Source organism: Cucurbita maxima, unplaced genomic scaffold (assembly GCF_002738345.1).
Source record: "Cucurbita maxima cultivar Rimu unplaced genomic scaffold, Cmax_1.0 Cma_Scf00052, whole genome shotgun sequence".
Lineage (NCBI taxonomy): Eukaryota > Viridiplantae > Streptophyta > Magnoliopsida > Cucurbitales > Cucurbitaceae > Cucurbita > Cucurbita maxima.
Genome location: NW_019272068.1, coordinates 467046 through 484092, shown reverse-complemented (window position 1 = coordinate 484092; position 17047 = coordinate 467046). Strand labels below are relative to the sequence as shown.

At 36.6% G+C, this 17047-nt stretch overlaps 2 protein-coding genes across 3 annotated transcripts; one reads left to right on the top strand and one right to left on the bottom strand.

The window, feature by feature from the left end:
* The first annotated feature begins 629 nt into the window (after positions 1-629).
* Positions 630-11318, top strand: LOC111471391 (polypyrimidine tract-binding protein homolog 3). 2 transcript variants are annotated; one of them, XM_023117113.1, is made up of 15 exons: positions 630-765; positions 1192-1254; positions 2681-2752; positions 2848-2924; positions 7493-7574; positions 8574-8697; positions 8986-9050; positions 9160-9209; positions 9294-9335; positions 9428-9479; positions 9564-9621; positions 9790-9803; positions 10091-10198; positions 10281-10424; positions 10545-11318. In XM_023117113.1, the coding sequence occupies exons 2-15, from the start codon at positions 1198-1200 to the stop codon at positions 10932-10934; spliced, it is 1335 nt and encodes a 444-aa protein (XP_022972881.1). In that variant the 5' UTR covers positions 630-765; positions 1192-1197; the 3' UTR covers positions 10935-11318. The 2 variants fall into 2 exon arrangements, with proteins under 2 accessions (XP_022972881.1, XP_022972880.1); XM_023117112.1 differs by having other exon boundaries at positions 8571-8697.
* Positions 11319-15349: 4031 nt separating this feature from the next.
* Positions 15350-16601, bottom strand: LOC111471399 (ethylene-responsive transcription factor ERF113-like). Its single transcript, XM_023117120.1, has 2 exons — positions 16217-16601; positions 15350-16129 (listed from the first exon to the last, which is right to left on the bottom strand). Exons 1-2 carry the CDS (start codon positions 16566-16568, stop codon positions 15558-15560), a joined length of 924 nt encoding a protein of 307 aa, XP_022972888.1. The 5' UTR covers positions 16569-16601; the 3' UTR covers positions 15350-15557.
* Between the last annotated feature and the right edge of the window lie 446 nt (positions 16602-17047).

Sequence of the window (17047 nt, the reverse complement as noted above, 5' to 3'; positions counted from 1 at the left end):
ACCTACTTTTAATTTGAATTCTAACAATTGGATATGATGATCTATGAACTTTGTAGATGGTGTCCAATTTTGGAGGAGATCCAACGACTGGTTTTTCAAATCCAATAGATTTTGTGCAAAGTCAACGTCACTATGGAAGTTTTGATTATGCGCAAAAGGGCATTTTCGTAATTATCCATATATTTAGGGTATTTTGGTAATTTTTCATTTCTCGAATATTTTATTTTTTTCTTGACAAATCTAAAAAATATTCTAAACTATGTTGATGAATGCAATGTGGTACATGTATTTTCGGTATGCTAGCCCATATGTGTTATGTAACCATGTTCGCGATTATGCCTATGAGACATTGGTGAGCCATGTATGACAATAATGAAATATATGTATTTCTCCTAAAAAAAAGTTATATCATCAAATAAATAAAGTACGACCATATAATATAATTAAAAATTATGAGATATGTGATGAGCACGAGATGCTTTCCAATACTTCCTAATTTCAGATTAAGTTAAAAGAAACTTGTATTTAACGAAGAGGCAAGACTGGATGACATGGATGGATAAAGGAGGGACCCACTAAAAGAGAGAAAGGGAAGGGGTGAGGGTGTACCATAAATCCAGTGGGGTTCGAAGCATAGGGCAACCGTAGCAGCAATATGGAGGCGCTCGATCTCTGCCGTTGCCTCTGAGTCCCCTTCATTCCCTTCTCTTCCATTTTCGCCTCTCTCTCTCTCTATCTCTCTCTCTCTATCGCTCTCTCTCACAGGCAAGCTTGTTCTTCATTTCCTTCAATTTATCTGTTTGCTTCTTACTTTGAAGATACTTTGAGCACCAGAAAATCGAAGTGTTGTTTGCTTTAATCTACTCTTTTTTGGGGGGTTTTTGCTGTGCTTGTTGAGTCGACGAAGTAGTCTAGGGTTTTTTTCTCTTTTCATTGGTTGAATTGTGAGCTCTTTTGTGGTGCTCTAATTCGGATTTTTTGTTTTTAATTTTTTTTTGGGTGGTTTCGGCTCTTGGTTTTGAGTGGTCAATTTTTTGTTTTGGGTTCTAAGCATGCAATGTAGCAGAATATGAACTTTTGGTTTCAATTAATTAGTTCAATCTCAGAGAACTGTTTTTCTTTGAACAACTGGGATTGCCGAACCTTTGGTAATACTAACTTGGGTTTCGTTTTTTATTTTGATGCAAGCAGTTTAGGATGACTGAACCATCAAAAGTCATTCACGTCCGAAATGTTGGCCATGAAATATCCGAGGTCCGTTCTCATTCTCTCTCTCTCGCAACTTCAAATTCAATTGATAATTTTTTAATTTTGAATCATCTCTGCAAATGTGTATTGGTAGATGAGCTATTGCCATGTCAAATGCCATGTTGGATGTCTTACGACTGTTTATAACCAAGATAATTGCTGGTCTATGCTTCACTTGAGGCTAAGTTACCTTGAAATTATGATTGCTCTTGATGTAATTTACATCCATTTTTTCTTTTTTGTTAAAGAACCGTTCTTTCATTAAAAGAATGAAAGAATACAAGAGCATTCAAAAGACAAGTCTCTACAAAGAAAAGGGAGTCCAACCCGACCTACATAAATCGACTCCATTTCAAAAGAACAATGCCAAGATCGTAGTTACAGAAACAACTAGAGATTGAATCTCACAAGGATTCAGAAGTACCTTCTACATCGTAGGTATCTCATCTTCAATTCATGCCCCACAAACCTCGAATGAACTCCACCAACGATCCCAAAGGTTGAACTGACACTCAAGGCAGTAGGTTATTAGACTTCCGAAAAACAATAAATTTGTAAAATCCATTTTTAGGCTCATGGTTTCTCGGAAAACCATAATATTTAAATTGAAAATCTCCATTTGCTTCTCTAATTTCTCTATTTTTCTTAAATTGACACAAAACTTGGGTTTTGATACCAAAATTGATGCAATTAAGAATCAAAAGAAAGAAATCATCAAAAAGTCTCAACCAAAACATTTACTAATGTTCAGAAGTATACAAATGGGAGAGATTAACTGAAACCAACTAAACTAACTATCATTATTAATAAATTCAGACGAAATTACCAAATAACTCCTAATTATACCTAACGTGCGCTACATCATGATAAATAGTTTGATATTTCTATTTGTATCCTTCAGCTTTTTATTTCTTTCCATCAAACAATGAGAACTTATTTCTTCTTTCAAAAATAGTTGAACATTGCTTTGTTGCTTAAAGTAGACCATAAATTGATATATGATTTTGTTAGGTTAGCATACTTGGTGCATTGGGTATTGGTTTGGCTAACATAGTATCGATGTACTTTTTCCTTAGCGAATGGTACAAAACTAATTATTCAGGAGTGAGTAAATGTTGGGAAGCTCATGGCAAACTTTTGTCTGTGTTTATCAGAAATAAATGCAATAATCCTGTTACAATCTGTGGATATCCAAGAATATATAATCATTTTCTAGCAAAGCAATTATAACCTCAAATATATGCATATATATAATTTTTTTTTGTTGATCAAAGGTAATATTTCAAAGAGATCTATTTTGAGGGTGGCTCTTTATTGTAATGTCTGAAATTCAACTTTTATTTGTATTATTAACGAATTAATGGGTATCTCTGCATATTCTCCCATCTCTCCCGACTTTTTATATGTGTTGACTCCTTTTACATTCTCGCAGAATGATTTGCTTCAGTTATTCCAGCCATTTGGTGTCATAACTAAGCTTGTGATGCTTCGTGCTAAAAATCAGGTTTCATTCAACTCTGATACAGTGACGTCTGATGTTGTTCTATATTTTAGCTAAATTAGAATATTCATCGTTTTGTCATTTTATCATGAACTCAGGCTCTTATCCAGATGCAAGATGTTCCCTCAGCAGTTAATGCTTTACAGTTCTTTGCGAATGTTCAACCGAGCATTAGGTATATGCTGTTAAAATATATCCTTGAAAATTTGATTTATGTTCTTTATGGGTAGTATTATCATAAGTTGCAGTAGCATGTATTAGTATTATAATAGAGCTCCAATTGTGAAAGTATATAGCAGGAAGGGTGGAGGGTGCATCTGTTAAATAGTTAGGACTCTGAAATATGAGAGGTCTATTTGTAATTTGCAACCGAGAGTGCTGAAGTAAGAGTGACCCTTTAGCTAGTGCTTAGGAGGGGGAGGGGTAGGAGGGAAGTGGAGCAGTTGCTGTCAAATTTTTGCAATGCCTAAAGTTAGATCGTTATTTGAAAGTTCATCGTAGTTTTTTTTTTACCCTTAAATTCAGTGCTCACTCAAGTTTATTGGTTTCAGAATTAGTGTACTTTTTTCAGTTTTTGGTTATGTTATAATAAGTTGGTACTCTTTCAATAATTTTTCATTTCATCAATAAATTCTATTTCCTTAAAAGAAAAAGAGATGGAAACAAGATTAAATGCAGTTGAGGAAAAGATAGTGCGCAAGAATCTATTGGGAGGAGTTGAATTAGTTGTTTAAAGAAGGAAGAGGTGTTAGCTCATATTTGAGGAGCCTAAGGTAATAGGGTCAACGAACAAGAAGGAAATGAAGGGAAAGGCTGAATAGGAGCCCTTTTCTGTAATTGTGTTGTTTGTTAGTTTTTTTCCCTTTGGCCTTTTTCATTGGCATTCCTTTTTTGATAAATTTCCCTTGTTTAGTCTTTGGTTCTTCTCATTAGGAAGTTTTGTTCTTAAATAAAGTAGAGACATGGGAAAGGCACTCTCAAGAGCAGGGCATACTGAAATGATGGATGGAGGGGCTACTAGTAGAACTACTAATTTCTTGCTGCCAAATGATGTATGATTGAGGAAACTCAAGGTGACTTATTCAATCGAGCTAGATGACAAATATAGGGGAACAGGATAAAGCTATCTGAGATCATCATAGGAATTTTTTTTTTTTCATATTTCTAAAATGGGACTCTTTCTAATGGCATCATTTGATCAACCCCTGCCATTGGCTCCATTGAACCAAAATTTCTTCCCGGAGAAACATTTTTTTAGAACAAACCATTTGGATAGAGCAACCCACTAACAAGAAGGGCACTATGTGAACTATCTCACTCCATGGAAATGATGGTCTTAATAAATTTGTTATTCTAGTGGGTGAAGAATGAAAAGGATGGACAACTTTTCTCAACCTCATTGAAAATAATCCCTCTTCGTTCATTAAAAAACCCGATCAACTTCGGAATAGAAAGCAAAACAATAAATGTTTTCTCCAACCCTCACAACCCATCATTAACTAACCATCACAAAAGCCTGAAAATCTAGAGGAAAATATAGAAACGTACCATTGATCCTCAACAAAAAGGGCCAGACCGTCAATGCAAAGGTACCCCTCTCCACCATCCCTATCCTATGGGATACAGTGGTGACCGTTACTTAGAAATGCTTCTACTACCAACGATTTCCGTGATCTAATTCCTTTTAGGGTGGATAAGGCAATTCTCCATTGCATGACAAAGGAGTAGGTTTCTTTACTTGTAACAAAAACAATTGGCCAAATGTGGGAAGCTTTCGGTTGAAAATAGAATCATGGTCAGATGAGGAACACTTGAACAACCTAGTGGTTCCTTCATATGGAGGTTGGATTAAAATAAAAAGTCTCTCTTTCAACTGTTGGATATTGAGATGCTGAAACACATAGTAGATACTTGTGAAGGTTTCAAAAAGACCTCATTGCGTGTGGACCTAATGGAAGCGACTATCTATATCAAGGAAAACTCATGGGGTTTCATACCAACGATAGTTTTTCTCCCATCATCGTAAAATACTCCTCTTTTAGTCAACATAGTCCATTGTTTCCATGGAGTTTTTTTTTTGTTGATTATATGACCGAATAGCATGGCACCGAAGCAGCATTGAAGGGAGGCATACATGGGATATCATTCAACCCTCTAAGGTTCATCATCTAAAGGGACTTTTCATGTTCAACATGACTCAACAACCTTCAGTTTTATACATCGTAGAGACAGAGGCCATACCCCAAAGCCCAATAAAGGCAAACACCATCCCCTCACTTCATAGGCCGCCCCCATCTTTCCAAGTACATCCCTATTAAGGAAAAAAAAGAAGCCAAACCCCCAAACCAAATCCAACTTCCGCACCTACCCATCGGCCTTTCTTCATGGGCCTATAGCTCTACCTTAATTGGCCTACCCATCTCTACATATAAAAGCCCACCTCCACACAATCCAAAGGCCACCAACCGCCACCCCACCTTTTGCCAACCCATCTATTTCACCTCTTTATATCCCCGATCTACAAGTTGTGACATCTTCACTTGAAAATCATGTGTTACCATTAAAAACCAAAAAATCTTCCTTGTCTTAGGAACAAAGTTCTCTACCCTTGACTCCCACCAAGACTCTGACGACGATTACACATCTAGCCCTCTCTCCCTCTCCACATCCCCCCATCCCCTACTGTGGCTGTGCCCAATCCCTCTCCCCTGCCGCTAGAAATTGTCCTTGCAAATGCGAAACTTGACACTATTCTTCAAGAAAAGTAGGATGAAACAAAGGTAGAAGAAGTCTCCCCCATCTCGGCAAAATTCACACCTAGAACAACCATTTGAATCTTTGCACCATGGCTATAAGAACATCACATGTGCATCATGGCCATTCCATGTGGAAAAAAAGTGCAGTACATCCAAGAAATAGAGTAAACTAACTTGGGAGATTGTTGGCCTCCTCTTGAATATCAATTATGATAATCCAACCTATCTCAATCGAGTGGCTTGAGAGACGGGCAGAAGAGAGCCCTCATCAAGACCTTCCTCTAATACAATCCCACTGTGATCATTCTTGGAAGAAACAAATTGAATTTTGTTGACTGTTAGATTGTTAAATTCTTTTGGAGTGCTAGACATATTGGTTGCACATCTTTGGATGCCTCCAAAATACCGAGGGAATCTTAATGATGATGTTGAATGACCCAACTCAGATCATCTCCGAAGTCACTAAAGGTCTGTACACCCTAATCACATATATTTCTTTGGCTGACGGTTACAATTTTTTGAAATCAGGGATCCATGGCTCTAAAAATACCAAGAAAGACCTCTCTTCCACTAGGAATTAGAGGACTTCTCGTCTTAGCATAGAATATTTGCTTCTGGCTAGCGACTTCAATATCTCTCGGTGGGCACATGAAAAATCTAATAGAGAAGTTATCAGAGGCATGCGACATTTCAATACTTTCATAAGAGAAGTTGTACTCATTGATATTTTCCTTAGTAATGGTATTTATACTTGGTCGAACAACAAACCATCACCCACCATGATCATTAACAGATTTTTGGCTACCAAAGGTCTCCTATGAAAATTTAGTAATGCTTGTGTTCGAAGACTGAATAGAGTCCTCCTTGTCAAATTGACCTCGCCCCAATTGTGCTGTCCCAAGAAGTAGACTCATTGAAATGGTTTCTTAGTGCAGATGGGGTCTTCTCCACTAAATTTTTTATGATGGATGTGGAGGAAAAGGTCTACCATAAAACCCACTAGCAAAGACAATATGGAAAGGAAAATCACTCTAAGAAGGTGAAGTTTTTCCTATGAGAAATGGTGCACTAAGTCATTAGTAGACGTGAAAACTTACAAAAGAAAAAAAACCTACATGACTCTTTATGCAAGAAAGACACGAATCACAAAACAATGGTTTATGCTTATAATATTTGGATAAAGATCTTCAATATCTGCAGATGGTACCTCATTTTTCCTAGAGAGATAAAAGAGTTATTGGACATGGTCTTAACACCACCCATTCAAGAATGTCAAAGCTCTGCCATGGACAAACTTCATTATGGCTTTCTTTTGAAATCTATGGAAAGAAAGAAATCAAAGAGTATTCATGGAGAAGACATAGACTTATTTAGGCTCCTTTGAAATGGTGTTTACCATGCCATTTATTGGTGTAAATAGTCTAACACTTGTGCTTTTTATAGTTATATCTCACTCTGGTATTGTGAAGGTCTTTTTTGAGCATCATGATAGCTCATCCTTTTTGTAAATTTCAAACATCAATGAAATTGTTTCTTATAAGAAAAAAGTTTTGATATGTTATGAAGATGCTTAATCTAAGATGGAATGTGGGAGCATGCCTCAATTAAGATGCAACTTGGGAACATGGTCCTACCGTTCACTTTCATGGCGAGATGGCCTTTGAGGGACTGGATAGTCACAGGCCCTGATTCTAAAAGTAAACATTAGGGAAAGGGAAGAGATGCATCTACTAAGTAGTTCCTAGAATTAGGGGTCTCTTAGGTAAAAGAGTAATCTCAGCTAATATTTTAGGGACTGCAAGAGAGAGAAGGTACTCTTTCGGTAGTTGCTTAGGTTGGGAGTCGAGAGAACTTGGGATCTCTTCAATCATCATCCTTTGGCTATTTTTCTTTCTAGTAAATAAAGTGTGTTCTATCATTTCTTTCCTCCAAATCTAGTCTTAGATGAAGCATGTAATGTTTGAATTCTTTTCTGTTCTTTCTACAGGGGGAGGAATGTTTATGTCCAGTTTTCATCGCATCAAGAGCTAACTACAGCAGATCAAAATGCTCAAGGACGAGGAGATGAGGTTTGCAACTATTTACCTTACTTTTAAGAAGGAAAGTGCTTAGTTATCTTAATGGGAATCTTATATGACTAAGGCAGAAATAGACCTCTATAAATATGTAAAATGAGTTCGAGCGTAGTTTTTGTTTTGAACACCCAGTAGCCATAACACCATATTAAGTTTTGCAGATGTGTGAAAGCATGAGCATGACCGATTTTCATTTTCAGCCTTATACCATGCAGGAGAATCTCTCTTGCTTCTAATAGCATGGTATACTAAATCTATTTTAGGACAATGCTTTTCCCTTTTTCCCTCCTTTGGACTTGTTTAATACGGAAAAAAATTATTTTGATGAATTGAGGTTTGACTTGTAGCAACAATTCTCAAATCTTGAACTGAAATATATGATATATTAATAAACGTTCCTCCTAAGCTTGATAAAATCATTTTTTGTACGGTTAGTCAAATAATTTATGTGCATATTTTGGAATAATTGTGAAATTTTCTTTTCAATACCCACTTTTTCGTTTGTTCAATACAATAATCTTTTATTGTATGCTTCCTCTTTTTTTATTTGTTCTTTTTTTGAATTCTGAATATCAATTGTTTATTATAAAAATTTTCTAACGATATAAATTGATCCTGGTTGAATCATACGGCCGTGGTTCTAATTTCACCCTCATGCACTATTAATTTTTCCTCTCCATGTCAAAAAGTATTGTTGATAACTTGACATGTTAGGCTGGTTAATGAGCCCGCATGTGAAATTAGTGGAATATAAGAATGAATTGTTTAAGTTTATTTTAATTAAACAGCAAAAGCTTTTGGTATTAGGGTTATTTTCTATTCTACTAATCAGTAACCATTACCCAACACCTAGATCTTCGCTTAGCAAAATTGCTGGTACTCTAATTTTAGAAGAACAATTGTAATATTTTTGGAATTTTTTCCTTCTCAATTTATTTCCTTCTCTCTGATCCTTCTCCATGTGAATACACTCTTGGTCACTCTCTGAAGCAGCCAAATCGAATACTCTTAGTCACAATCCATCACATGCTATATCCCATTACAGTGGAAGTGCTGCATCAAGTGTTTTTCCCACATGGATTTGTGGAGAAGATCGTGACATTTCAGAAGTCAGCTGGTTAGATTAAGTTCTCTCTTCTCCCCCCTTTCTCATATCATCACTTAATACATGGATTTATTGAAATTCTATTCTTTTGGTGTTGTTCTTTCTTTCCTTTCTCCCTTCTCGGGTTAATTGAGGGCGAGTTTCCCTTTTGCAATTATGATTGGGTCCTCAAATCAAAATTAAGCGGTTGTCTAGAACTTGTTGCCAAATATGTTGTTGCTTTCTACTGTAAGTATTTTTTTTTGTTTTTTAAGTGAGTTTTCAGACTTATGCATGATTATCCTTTTTTCGTTTATGTAGGTTTTCAGGCCCTTATTCAGTATCAATCTCGCCAGTGTGCTGTTTCTGCTAGGACTGCATTACAGGTAATACTACATTTTGTTGTACCAGTCACTTCAAGCTTGATCCTTTCTTTAAGAAGTTTTTGTCCTGATTTATTTACCTAAAAGATTGACACTTCTGCTACTCCTGTAGGGGCGCAATATATATGATGGTTGCTGCCAGCTAGACATTCAGTTCTCCAAGTAGGTTCTATAACTAATCATGATATGCTTGTGATGTTTTCTCTCTTTACTTGGTCAATTATAGATTATGGGTTTCTTGTGCAGTCTTGATGAGTTACAGGTGAACTACAATAACGAACGTTCAAGGTTTGTAGCATGACTAGTCCCCCTTATTTTTTTTTTCTTGTTTGCATCTTGGATTCTATTAGTATGGATATTTCTTCTTGATATTGTTCCAGGGATTTCACAAATCCTAATCTGCCTTCTGAACCAAAAGGCCGGTCATCGCAAGTATGTACCACCACATATTAATCTCCTACTATGATGGCTCCATTCTTTCTGAAATCTTGTTTTTCTTATCTTGATGTGCAACAGCCTGGATATGGCGATGCAGGTGGCATGTATGGAGTTCAAGCATCTGGAGCAAGACCAGGTGGGTGCTGACGTTTTCTATTATATAATGGATGCATATAGAAACCCAATTCGATTAGTTGAATTGAAAGAAATTGCTTCATATATCTTTGCTTTCATCGTCATAGATTGACTTCCTTGTCAGAAAACCTATATACTTACATTTTTTTCTTCTTCTTTTTGGTTTCAGTTGCACTACCACAGGTGTGTTTTGCTCCTGTCAAACCTATGGTTGAGATGATTGAAGAATATAACCGACTATTAAGATGGTTCATTTATTATTAGGGTTTTTCTTTCTTTTTGGAATAATATATTAATCCTATTGCAAGGATTATACTTTCCACAAGATCCTTTAGCTTTGTGAACTGGAATGTTCTTGATGAATATGGTTGACTACATTGTGGAATTCTTGAATTAATTTAAGATCTAAAAATTTGTCGACATCATTGCCCATTATTGTTGAAACTATGTCTTGTTTACATGATTTTCAGATGGCAAACGCAGCTGCTGTTGCTGCTGCATTTGGAGGAGGTTTGCCACCTGGTATTAGTGGGACAAATGACAGGTGTACAGTCCTTGTATCCAATCTGAATCCTGATGTGAGTAGTATTCTTTGTTCTTTGTTAGATTCCTGTTCAAGTTTTTATTTTCATGGTTGACACCGCCGTTAATTTGTTACAGCAAATTGATGAAGACAAGCTTTTTAACCTTTTCTCCATCTACGGTAACATTGTAAGAATTAAGCTTCTCCGAAATAAACCTGATCATGCACTTGTTCAGATGGGAGATGGATTCCAGGCGGAATTAGCTGTGCACTTTTTGAAGGTTTGTTGTTTCTAATTTTCTTGTCTGAAAGGCCTAACTTCGTATGTTAACTTCGTATGTTCAAGGCTTTTGGTTTCTTGGGTGTCAATTGCCTCAGAATACTTCTGACTTTTTATATAGGGAGCGATGTTGTTTGGCAAGAGATTGGAGGTTAACTTCTCAAAGCATCCTAACATTACGCAAGGGGCTGACACTCGTGAATACGCCAACTCAAATCTTAATCGTTTTAACCGAAATGCTGCGAAGAACTACCGTTACTGCTGCTCTCCGACAAAGATTATCCACATTTCATCTCTATCCCAGGAAGTAACTGAAGAAGAAATTGTGAATTTACTCGAGGAACACATGCCAATTGTCAACACCAAGCTCTTCGAGATGAATGGGAAAAGGCAGGCACTCATCATGTTCGACACTGAGGAGCAGGCCACCGAGGCTCTTGTTTGCAAGCACGCTACTTCGCTTGGTGGGTCAATCATTCGCATTTCATTTTCCCAGTTGCAGACTATATGAAGTTAGTAAGGGATTCGTAATGCGAATTTTAAAAATGAAGATGATGGCGCATATTGTTTTGATTCTTGTAACAATTAATTTGTCTTTGGATTTCTCGTGGGATTGTACTCTTTCTGCTTTGTTGTCTCAATTCTTCTCAGCTCAGCTCATCTCATCTCATCTTTCTCCTCCCCTTGTGCTTGTTGAAATCATTCTTAGACGCCTTCCAACGGAGTTAGATTTTGGTTTTATGCTCAGTTTTGAAGAGAATAGGAAGAAGGAAAGCTAACTCGCCTTTTTTGTTCAGTTGAGGATATCTTTGTTAGGTGGTATGTACATGGGCCTTGTATTTTTTGGCAAGTCAGGCCATTGGCTGTTGTAATATCAGTTCATAATTCGCTTAAATCTCTTCTACCTAATTTATTGATGAACATGTCTTCACAAGCTTTTCTCCAACTCTTTCTTCTTAGCTCTTGACAGGTGAAGAAATAGCTGTTAAATGTATGTATTCTCCCTCTATAAGACAATGTTGACTGTTTTGATGGCATATATTTGCTGAAAGAAAGTAGCCAAAGGAGTAAGATGTAGGATATAAATACCTTTATGTGCAGCCGTTAGCAGCGGAAGGGCAACATGCAATGCTCATGCTTTGGTTCATTCGGATGCCTTTAGTACACCAAAAAAGTTATGATATAAAATGACCTTACTATAAGTACCTCCCAAACCTACAATAACATTCTTGGTGAGAATATTTGCACGTTGCTCTCCAATGCATACAAAGTCTACACCGATTTTTTGGCTTCTCGACACACTCATAGATGAAGTCAAAACAATTGTCGATGTGTGTGCTGCATTCATGAAATATTGAATTCTTCATCAATGCAATCACAAATTTATTGTTGATGTAGAGAGTTATTGGCTTTAGCTCACTTTCGGTCACTTCACTCAACAAATTTCTCAACCACAATACTTGACACGATATCACAGTTGTCATAAACTCAGTCTCATTGGAAGATAATACCATGGTTCGTTGCTTCTGAGATTGTCAAGTGATCAAATTTTTGTTGAGATAAAACGTCATTCGTGCAGTGTCTTTTCTATCATTGATCTCTCTAGCTAAACAACTATTAGTAAAATCAACTAGTTCATAAGGTCTTTGTCCTCTTTGAAACTTTAGTCCGCAGCTTGTGGTTTCCTTTGCATAGTGGAGAATGTGCTTGACTGCTTTATGATGCATCAGAGTAGGCTTTTACATATACCTACTCACCATTTCACCATTTCAACAACATAGGAAAGATCTTGACAAGTATGAGTTGCGTGCCTCAGACTTCCAATGACGCGCCTATACTCTGTGGGATTTACAAAGCCTTCTTTAGCATCTTTTTTAAGCGGTAACCTTGTTTCCGTGAGGTATTTGACTGGGTTTCATTCTGTCATCTTAAATTGCTTCTGCATTTTTCTTAGCATAGATTGATTGCTTTAGCATTATATAATCTTTCTTTTGATCCACCTTAATAACGAGGTAGTACATGATTAACTCCAAGGCCAGTCATCTTAAGTTCTTTCATCATTTACTACTTGAACTTTGTGATGCCATCTACACTTGTACCGATAATGATCAATTTGTCAACGTACACACCAACTATGAGTGCTTCAACTCTATGACTTGTTGTATACACTACATGCTCTTGCGAGCACTTCATGTAATTGACTCTTCAAATGCTTGTCTAGGTGTATGTTCCATGCCCTTCGTGCTTGCCGTAAATTGTAGAGGATCTTTGACAGGCTATACACATTGTTCTTTTTGGTTTTGATGATGAAACCTTCCTCCGGTTGAGTAACATACACTTCTTCCTGGAGATCATCATTAAGGAATTCTGATTTGACATTCAAGTTATGAACCTCCCACCTTTGTAAAGTTGTAAGGGAAAGAACCAATCTCACAGTGGCAAGTCTAGCCATCGGCCCAAAGACCTCATCAAAATTAACTCCTTGCCACGAGTCTTGCTTTGTGGTTGATGACATTCTCTTCACTATTCTTTTTTAGCTTAAATACCAACTTGTGACTGAGCGATAAGTTAGTGAGTGCCCATGTCTTGTGACTGTGTAGCTTTTTTGGGGTCGATTTCAATGCCCTTGCGAGGTTTACCGCGTCTCCCTCATCTTCTAGAGATGTGAACTTTGCAATTGTCTGTTTGTTTTTGTCGATGCTATACTAATCTCACTTCTTCTCTTTTTCGAATACGAAATCTCTGCTAACATGAATTTTTGCATGTTGAGGATCATATAGCCTGTGCGCCTTTGTCTCGTCTTACACGCCAAAGTACACTATCTTTTGGCTTCTACCATCAAGCTTCTTGAACTTTGCTCAATCCCTGGCGTAGTTGCTCACTCCATTGTCTAAGTACCACAGATTGGTCTCCACTTAAGCTATATCAATGCATGAGTGTGAGGTTTGCTTCCTCATCATGCTTCTTGTTGCGACATTGATATGAACCAAAGCATCTCAATCATACAATATGAACTTTAAGGAAGTCGTGAAGAATATTGTTCAAATTACACTAAGATAAAGTCATGTTATATTAAGTGAAGTCAAGTTTTATTAAAGTTGAAATCAAGTTGCAATTAACTTCACAGGAAGAAGAATAAGCTTCATTTATGTAACAAGGGTTTCAAGATACTTCAAGTAGGGTTTCATTTATTCTTAAAAAGTTACAAATTCATGATGAATGATTAATATATAGATTCAAAAAAGAAGAAAAAAGAGTAGGATAGAAGGCAAAGTGATATGAACCATGACCAATGAATTTCCATACCTCAAGATTCAATTATAAAGACGAGAGCCAAGAAGCTATAACAAACCTTGTACACTTATATTCAAGCTATGATGAGCTCGTCAAAGGAAATTCTAGAAGACGTTGGAGATCTCTTTTATATCATATTTAAGCTAGTTTTTTAATATAGGCGTTAAAAGGGTATATTGTAACCCATAGGTTACCATATTCCTCCTTAACTAACCATTTTAATAGGGAGGTTATATGTATTTTTCATTAACTAGCGAATTTAATATGAAGTTTATGTGTCACATAGGTTAAGACTGTAAAGATGGTTATAAAGCCTTCTTTTTCTTTTGATTAGAGACATCACATCTTGGAATTAAGAAGAATACAACTATTTTTAGATTTGTTGAGAGCTAAGTTTTTTCTTTGCAAATTCTTGAGTTTAGAACTTAAATGCTAAAGTAATTCAATTGGTATTGATCAAACCTAAACCTCTTGTGGAGTGATTCAAATCAAGAAACGAGTTTTCTTTACTCTTGATTTTGATCTTCTAGGTGATTCATTTCAAACTTTCCCCTAGGTTGATTCCATAACACAAAGGAAGTTGAGAAAGTTTGTAGAAATGATGAGTAGCCGATTCGACAAGTACATGGTTACTGAAACAGTGTTATAATAATCCCAACTTATCCAAAATCAAATATTAATCGGGAACATGAAATGTGACAATCAAATATTGAACAAATTAGTAATTGCAAAATATTTTTAACACAAGCGTAAAGGATTTCTACCGATTTTATTTTTTTAAATAGTCATCAATGGTATCTTTTAATTTATAAAAAAGTAAAAATCAAAGTGTGTTATATGAATGTATGATGTTTCGATTATTTATCTTTTACAATGAATTCATAATAATAATAATAATAATAATAATAATAAAAAAAAAAAAAAAGTTGGAAGAATATTTTTTTAATGAAGAAAAAAGAATTAGGGTTTAATTGAGACGTGGACTCCTTGTCCAAGTAATTTGTATTATTTAGTATTAATAAAGGAATCGAATATTGCAATTTGAGTGTTTAAATATAAAGAATCCCTTGGAAGAAGTGATCCATTTGAAAATATGGATATCCAAACCCATTGAATTATGTTTTAAAAGTATTCAAAATCCACCCCTTTTTAATATTTACGTTTTCTACCCTTTCGTCTCCTCTTAATCTCATACATAGATAATTATAGACTACAAAAACACAAACAAGATTTGAACCGGGCCAACGGGCCAATTGGAAAATTCGATCAACAGGTACGATTTTAGTTGGGTTGAGTTTTTTTTAAATATATATTAAAATTGAATAGCAAAGCCTTAAAAGTAAATAAGTCAAATATTAAAAAAACAAAGATTTGAATAATGGGAACTAACCCAACCTAAAAAATTTGGTGCTAAACAAAAAGCCAACCCACCAACCCTTATGCCTCCATCTACCCCTGAAAATGTCAACCAATAATGGAATAAAAAAGACCAAGAAAGGAATAAATAATAATTCAGACCAAGTTTCTTATAAAATGTAAACAAATGGGAACACAAAAGCTCGAAGCTGTCGTTTTGAGACAAACATGATCGGAAAGGGACATAAAGGTTTTGGAAATTAAAAAAGAAAAAAAGGGTCCAAATGAATTCGATGTATTTTTATTGTGAAGTTGTTGGAAGAATGCTTCAGAGTATTGTTTAACATCAAACCTTAATTTCTCCTATTACATTGGACCGACACCTCTAATTTTCTGTTTTTAACTAAATAATTTCGGTTCTCCAATCATTAATTACACACGTTTTCTTCTTTAAATGCTCCAACGCAAAAATAATCAAATTTTATCAACCGGCCGCCGGTGGACGATACCCAATTGAAGAACCCCCGCCATTGGTCTCATTTTCAGGTGGCCGGAACAACCTCTGCTGCTGTTCAGAAAATGGGAAAGCAAAATTCGATGCACCAGAAGAAGATGGATTCACAAATCGCGAATTACAGAGCACCCGTTCAGGGAACTCGCCGGAGTTTTGAGGAAAATACGAATACTGCAGATAGTTCCCGGAACCAGGGGGCTGCAGCGGCGGCGCACCCACCGGAGATGGGGCCCAATGGGCGTTGGGCTGCGCAGACGGCGGAAGGACAGTGACGAATTCAGGGAAATTGAGCTTGGCTTTACTGCCTCGGAATCGCAAGGCTGCACCGTCGTAGGCTTGGGCTGCGGCCTCGGCGGTGTCGAAAGTTCCCAGCCAGACTCTGGTGGCCTTCTGAGGGTCGCGAATTTCGGCAGCCCATTTTCCCCATGGCCTCTGCCTCACTCCTCTGTATCTTCTTCTTGGGTTTTCTTCGCCGGAAATTGCAGCCGGCGTTCTCGTCTCCGTGGCGGCGGAGATGGCGTTACTTGAATTTGAACCACCACCTGATATTTTTATCCATTTTTGATGAGAATAATTAAGAACAATTAAAGAAATCAATTACAATTAAAAAAAAAAAAATTGGAACTCACATATTGAAACAGAGGGCTCCCAATAACTCTGTACTGCTCCAAAATCCACAATCCGGCCACCGCTATAGCCATTTCCGATCCCACTTCCCCACATTATTCCACTTTCTCCATCTTCTTCCCTCTCTCTTTTCCTACAACCACCACCTGCAGCCACCGTAGTTGCCGGTGGAGCAAAACCAGAGGAATAACCAACCCCAGATAAATCACCAGCGCCGCCGTACCCGGGGGGAGCGCCACTGGAAATGACATGAGTCAAAGCCGAGACCATGGTGATTATCTCCCCGGCGGATGAGAAGATCGCCTCCGGCATATCGCCGCCGCCGCCCTGTTTCGCCACCTTGAAATAGCACATAAAATCAAATGGTTAAGGTCTCAATTGGAATGAAATTGGATTGAAGGGTATTTATAAGCTGCAAAATTAAAAAACGTGCGCCGCCTCCATTAAAATAGTGAGAGAGTTTAATGATATTCTTGAAGTGAAGCTTCGTTTCACACCTTTGAATTATGTTTTAAATTTTTTTTTTTTTTTTTTTTAATTTTCTTTTCTTTTTTGAAAACAGATTAGGATTGAATTCATGCATGGGGGGTTAACACATGGAAAAGGAATAAAGGGTTTTTTTTTTTATAATGTATTTTCATGACGGTGGTCTTAGGATTGAATTGCCGACTTCAAATGCTAGAATGAGTTCATAGTAGTTTAATCCAAAAAACCCACAAAATTTTATAAGCTCTTTTCTAATTAAAAATTTAAACTTCATGCATGTTTTTCACCATTTGAGTTTTAAAATATAAAGTTGTTAATATCTTCCTATACAAGATTGTTACAATTTT

Coding starts and splice junctions, on each gene's coding strand:
- LOC111471391 (XM_023117112.1), top strand. CDS start 1,198: ATGACTGAACCATCAAAAGTCATTCACGTCCGAAATGTTGGCCATGAA. Junction 2,925..7,492: donor AATGTTCAACCGAGCATTAG/GTATATGCTGTT, acceptor TTCTTTCTACAG/GGGGAGGAATGTTTATGTCC. Junction 9,210..9,293: donor CTAGACATTCAGTTCTCCAA/GTAGGTTCTATA, acceptor TTTCTTGTGCAG/TCTTGATGAGTTACAGGTGA.
- LOC111471399 (XM_023117120.1), bottom strand. CDS start 16,568: ATGTGCTATTTCAAGGTGGCGAAACAGGGCGGCGGCGGCGATATGCCG. Junction 16,130..16,216: donor GGAGCCCTCTGTTTCAATAT/GTGAGTTCCAAT, acceptor TAAAAATATCAG/GTGGTGGTTCAAATTCAAGT.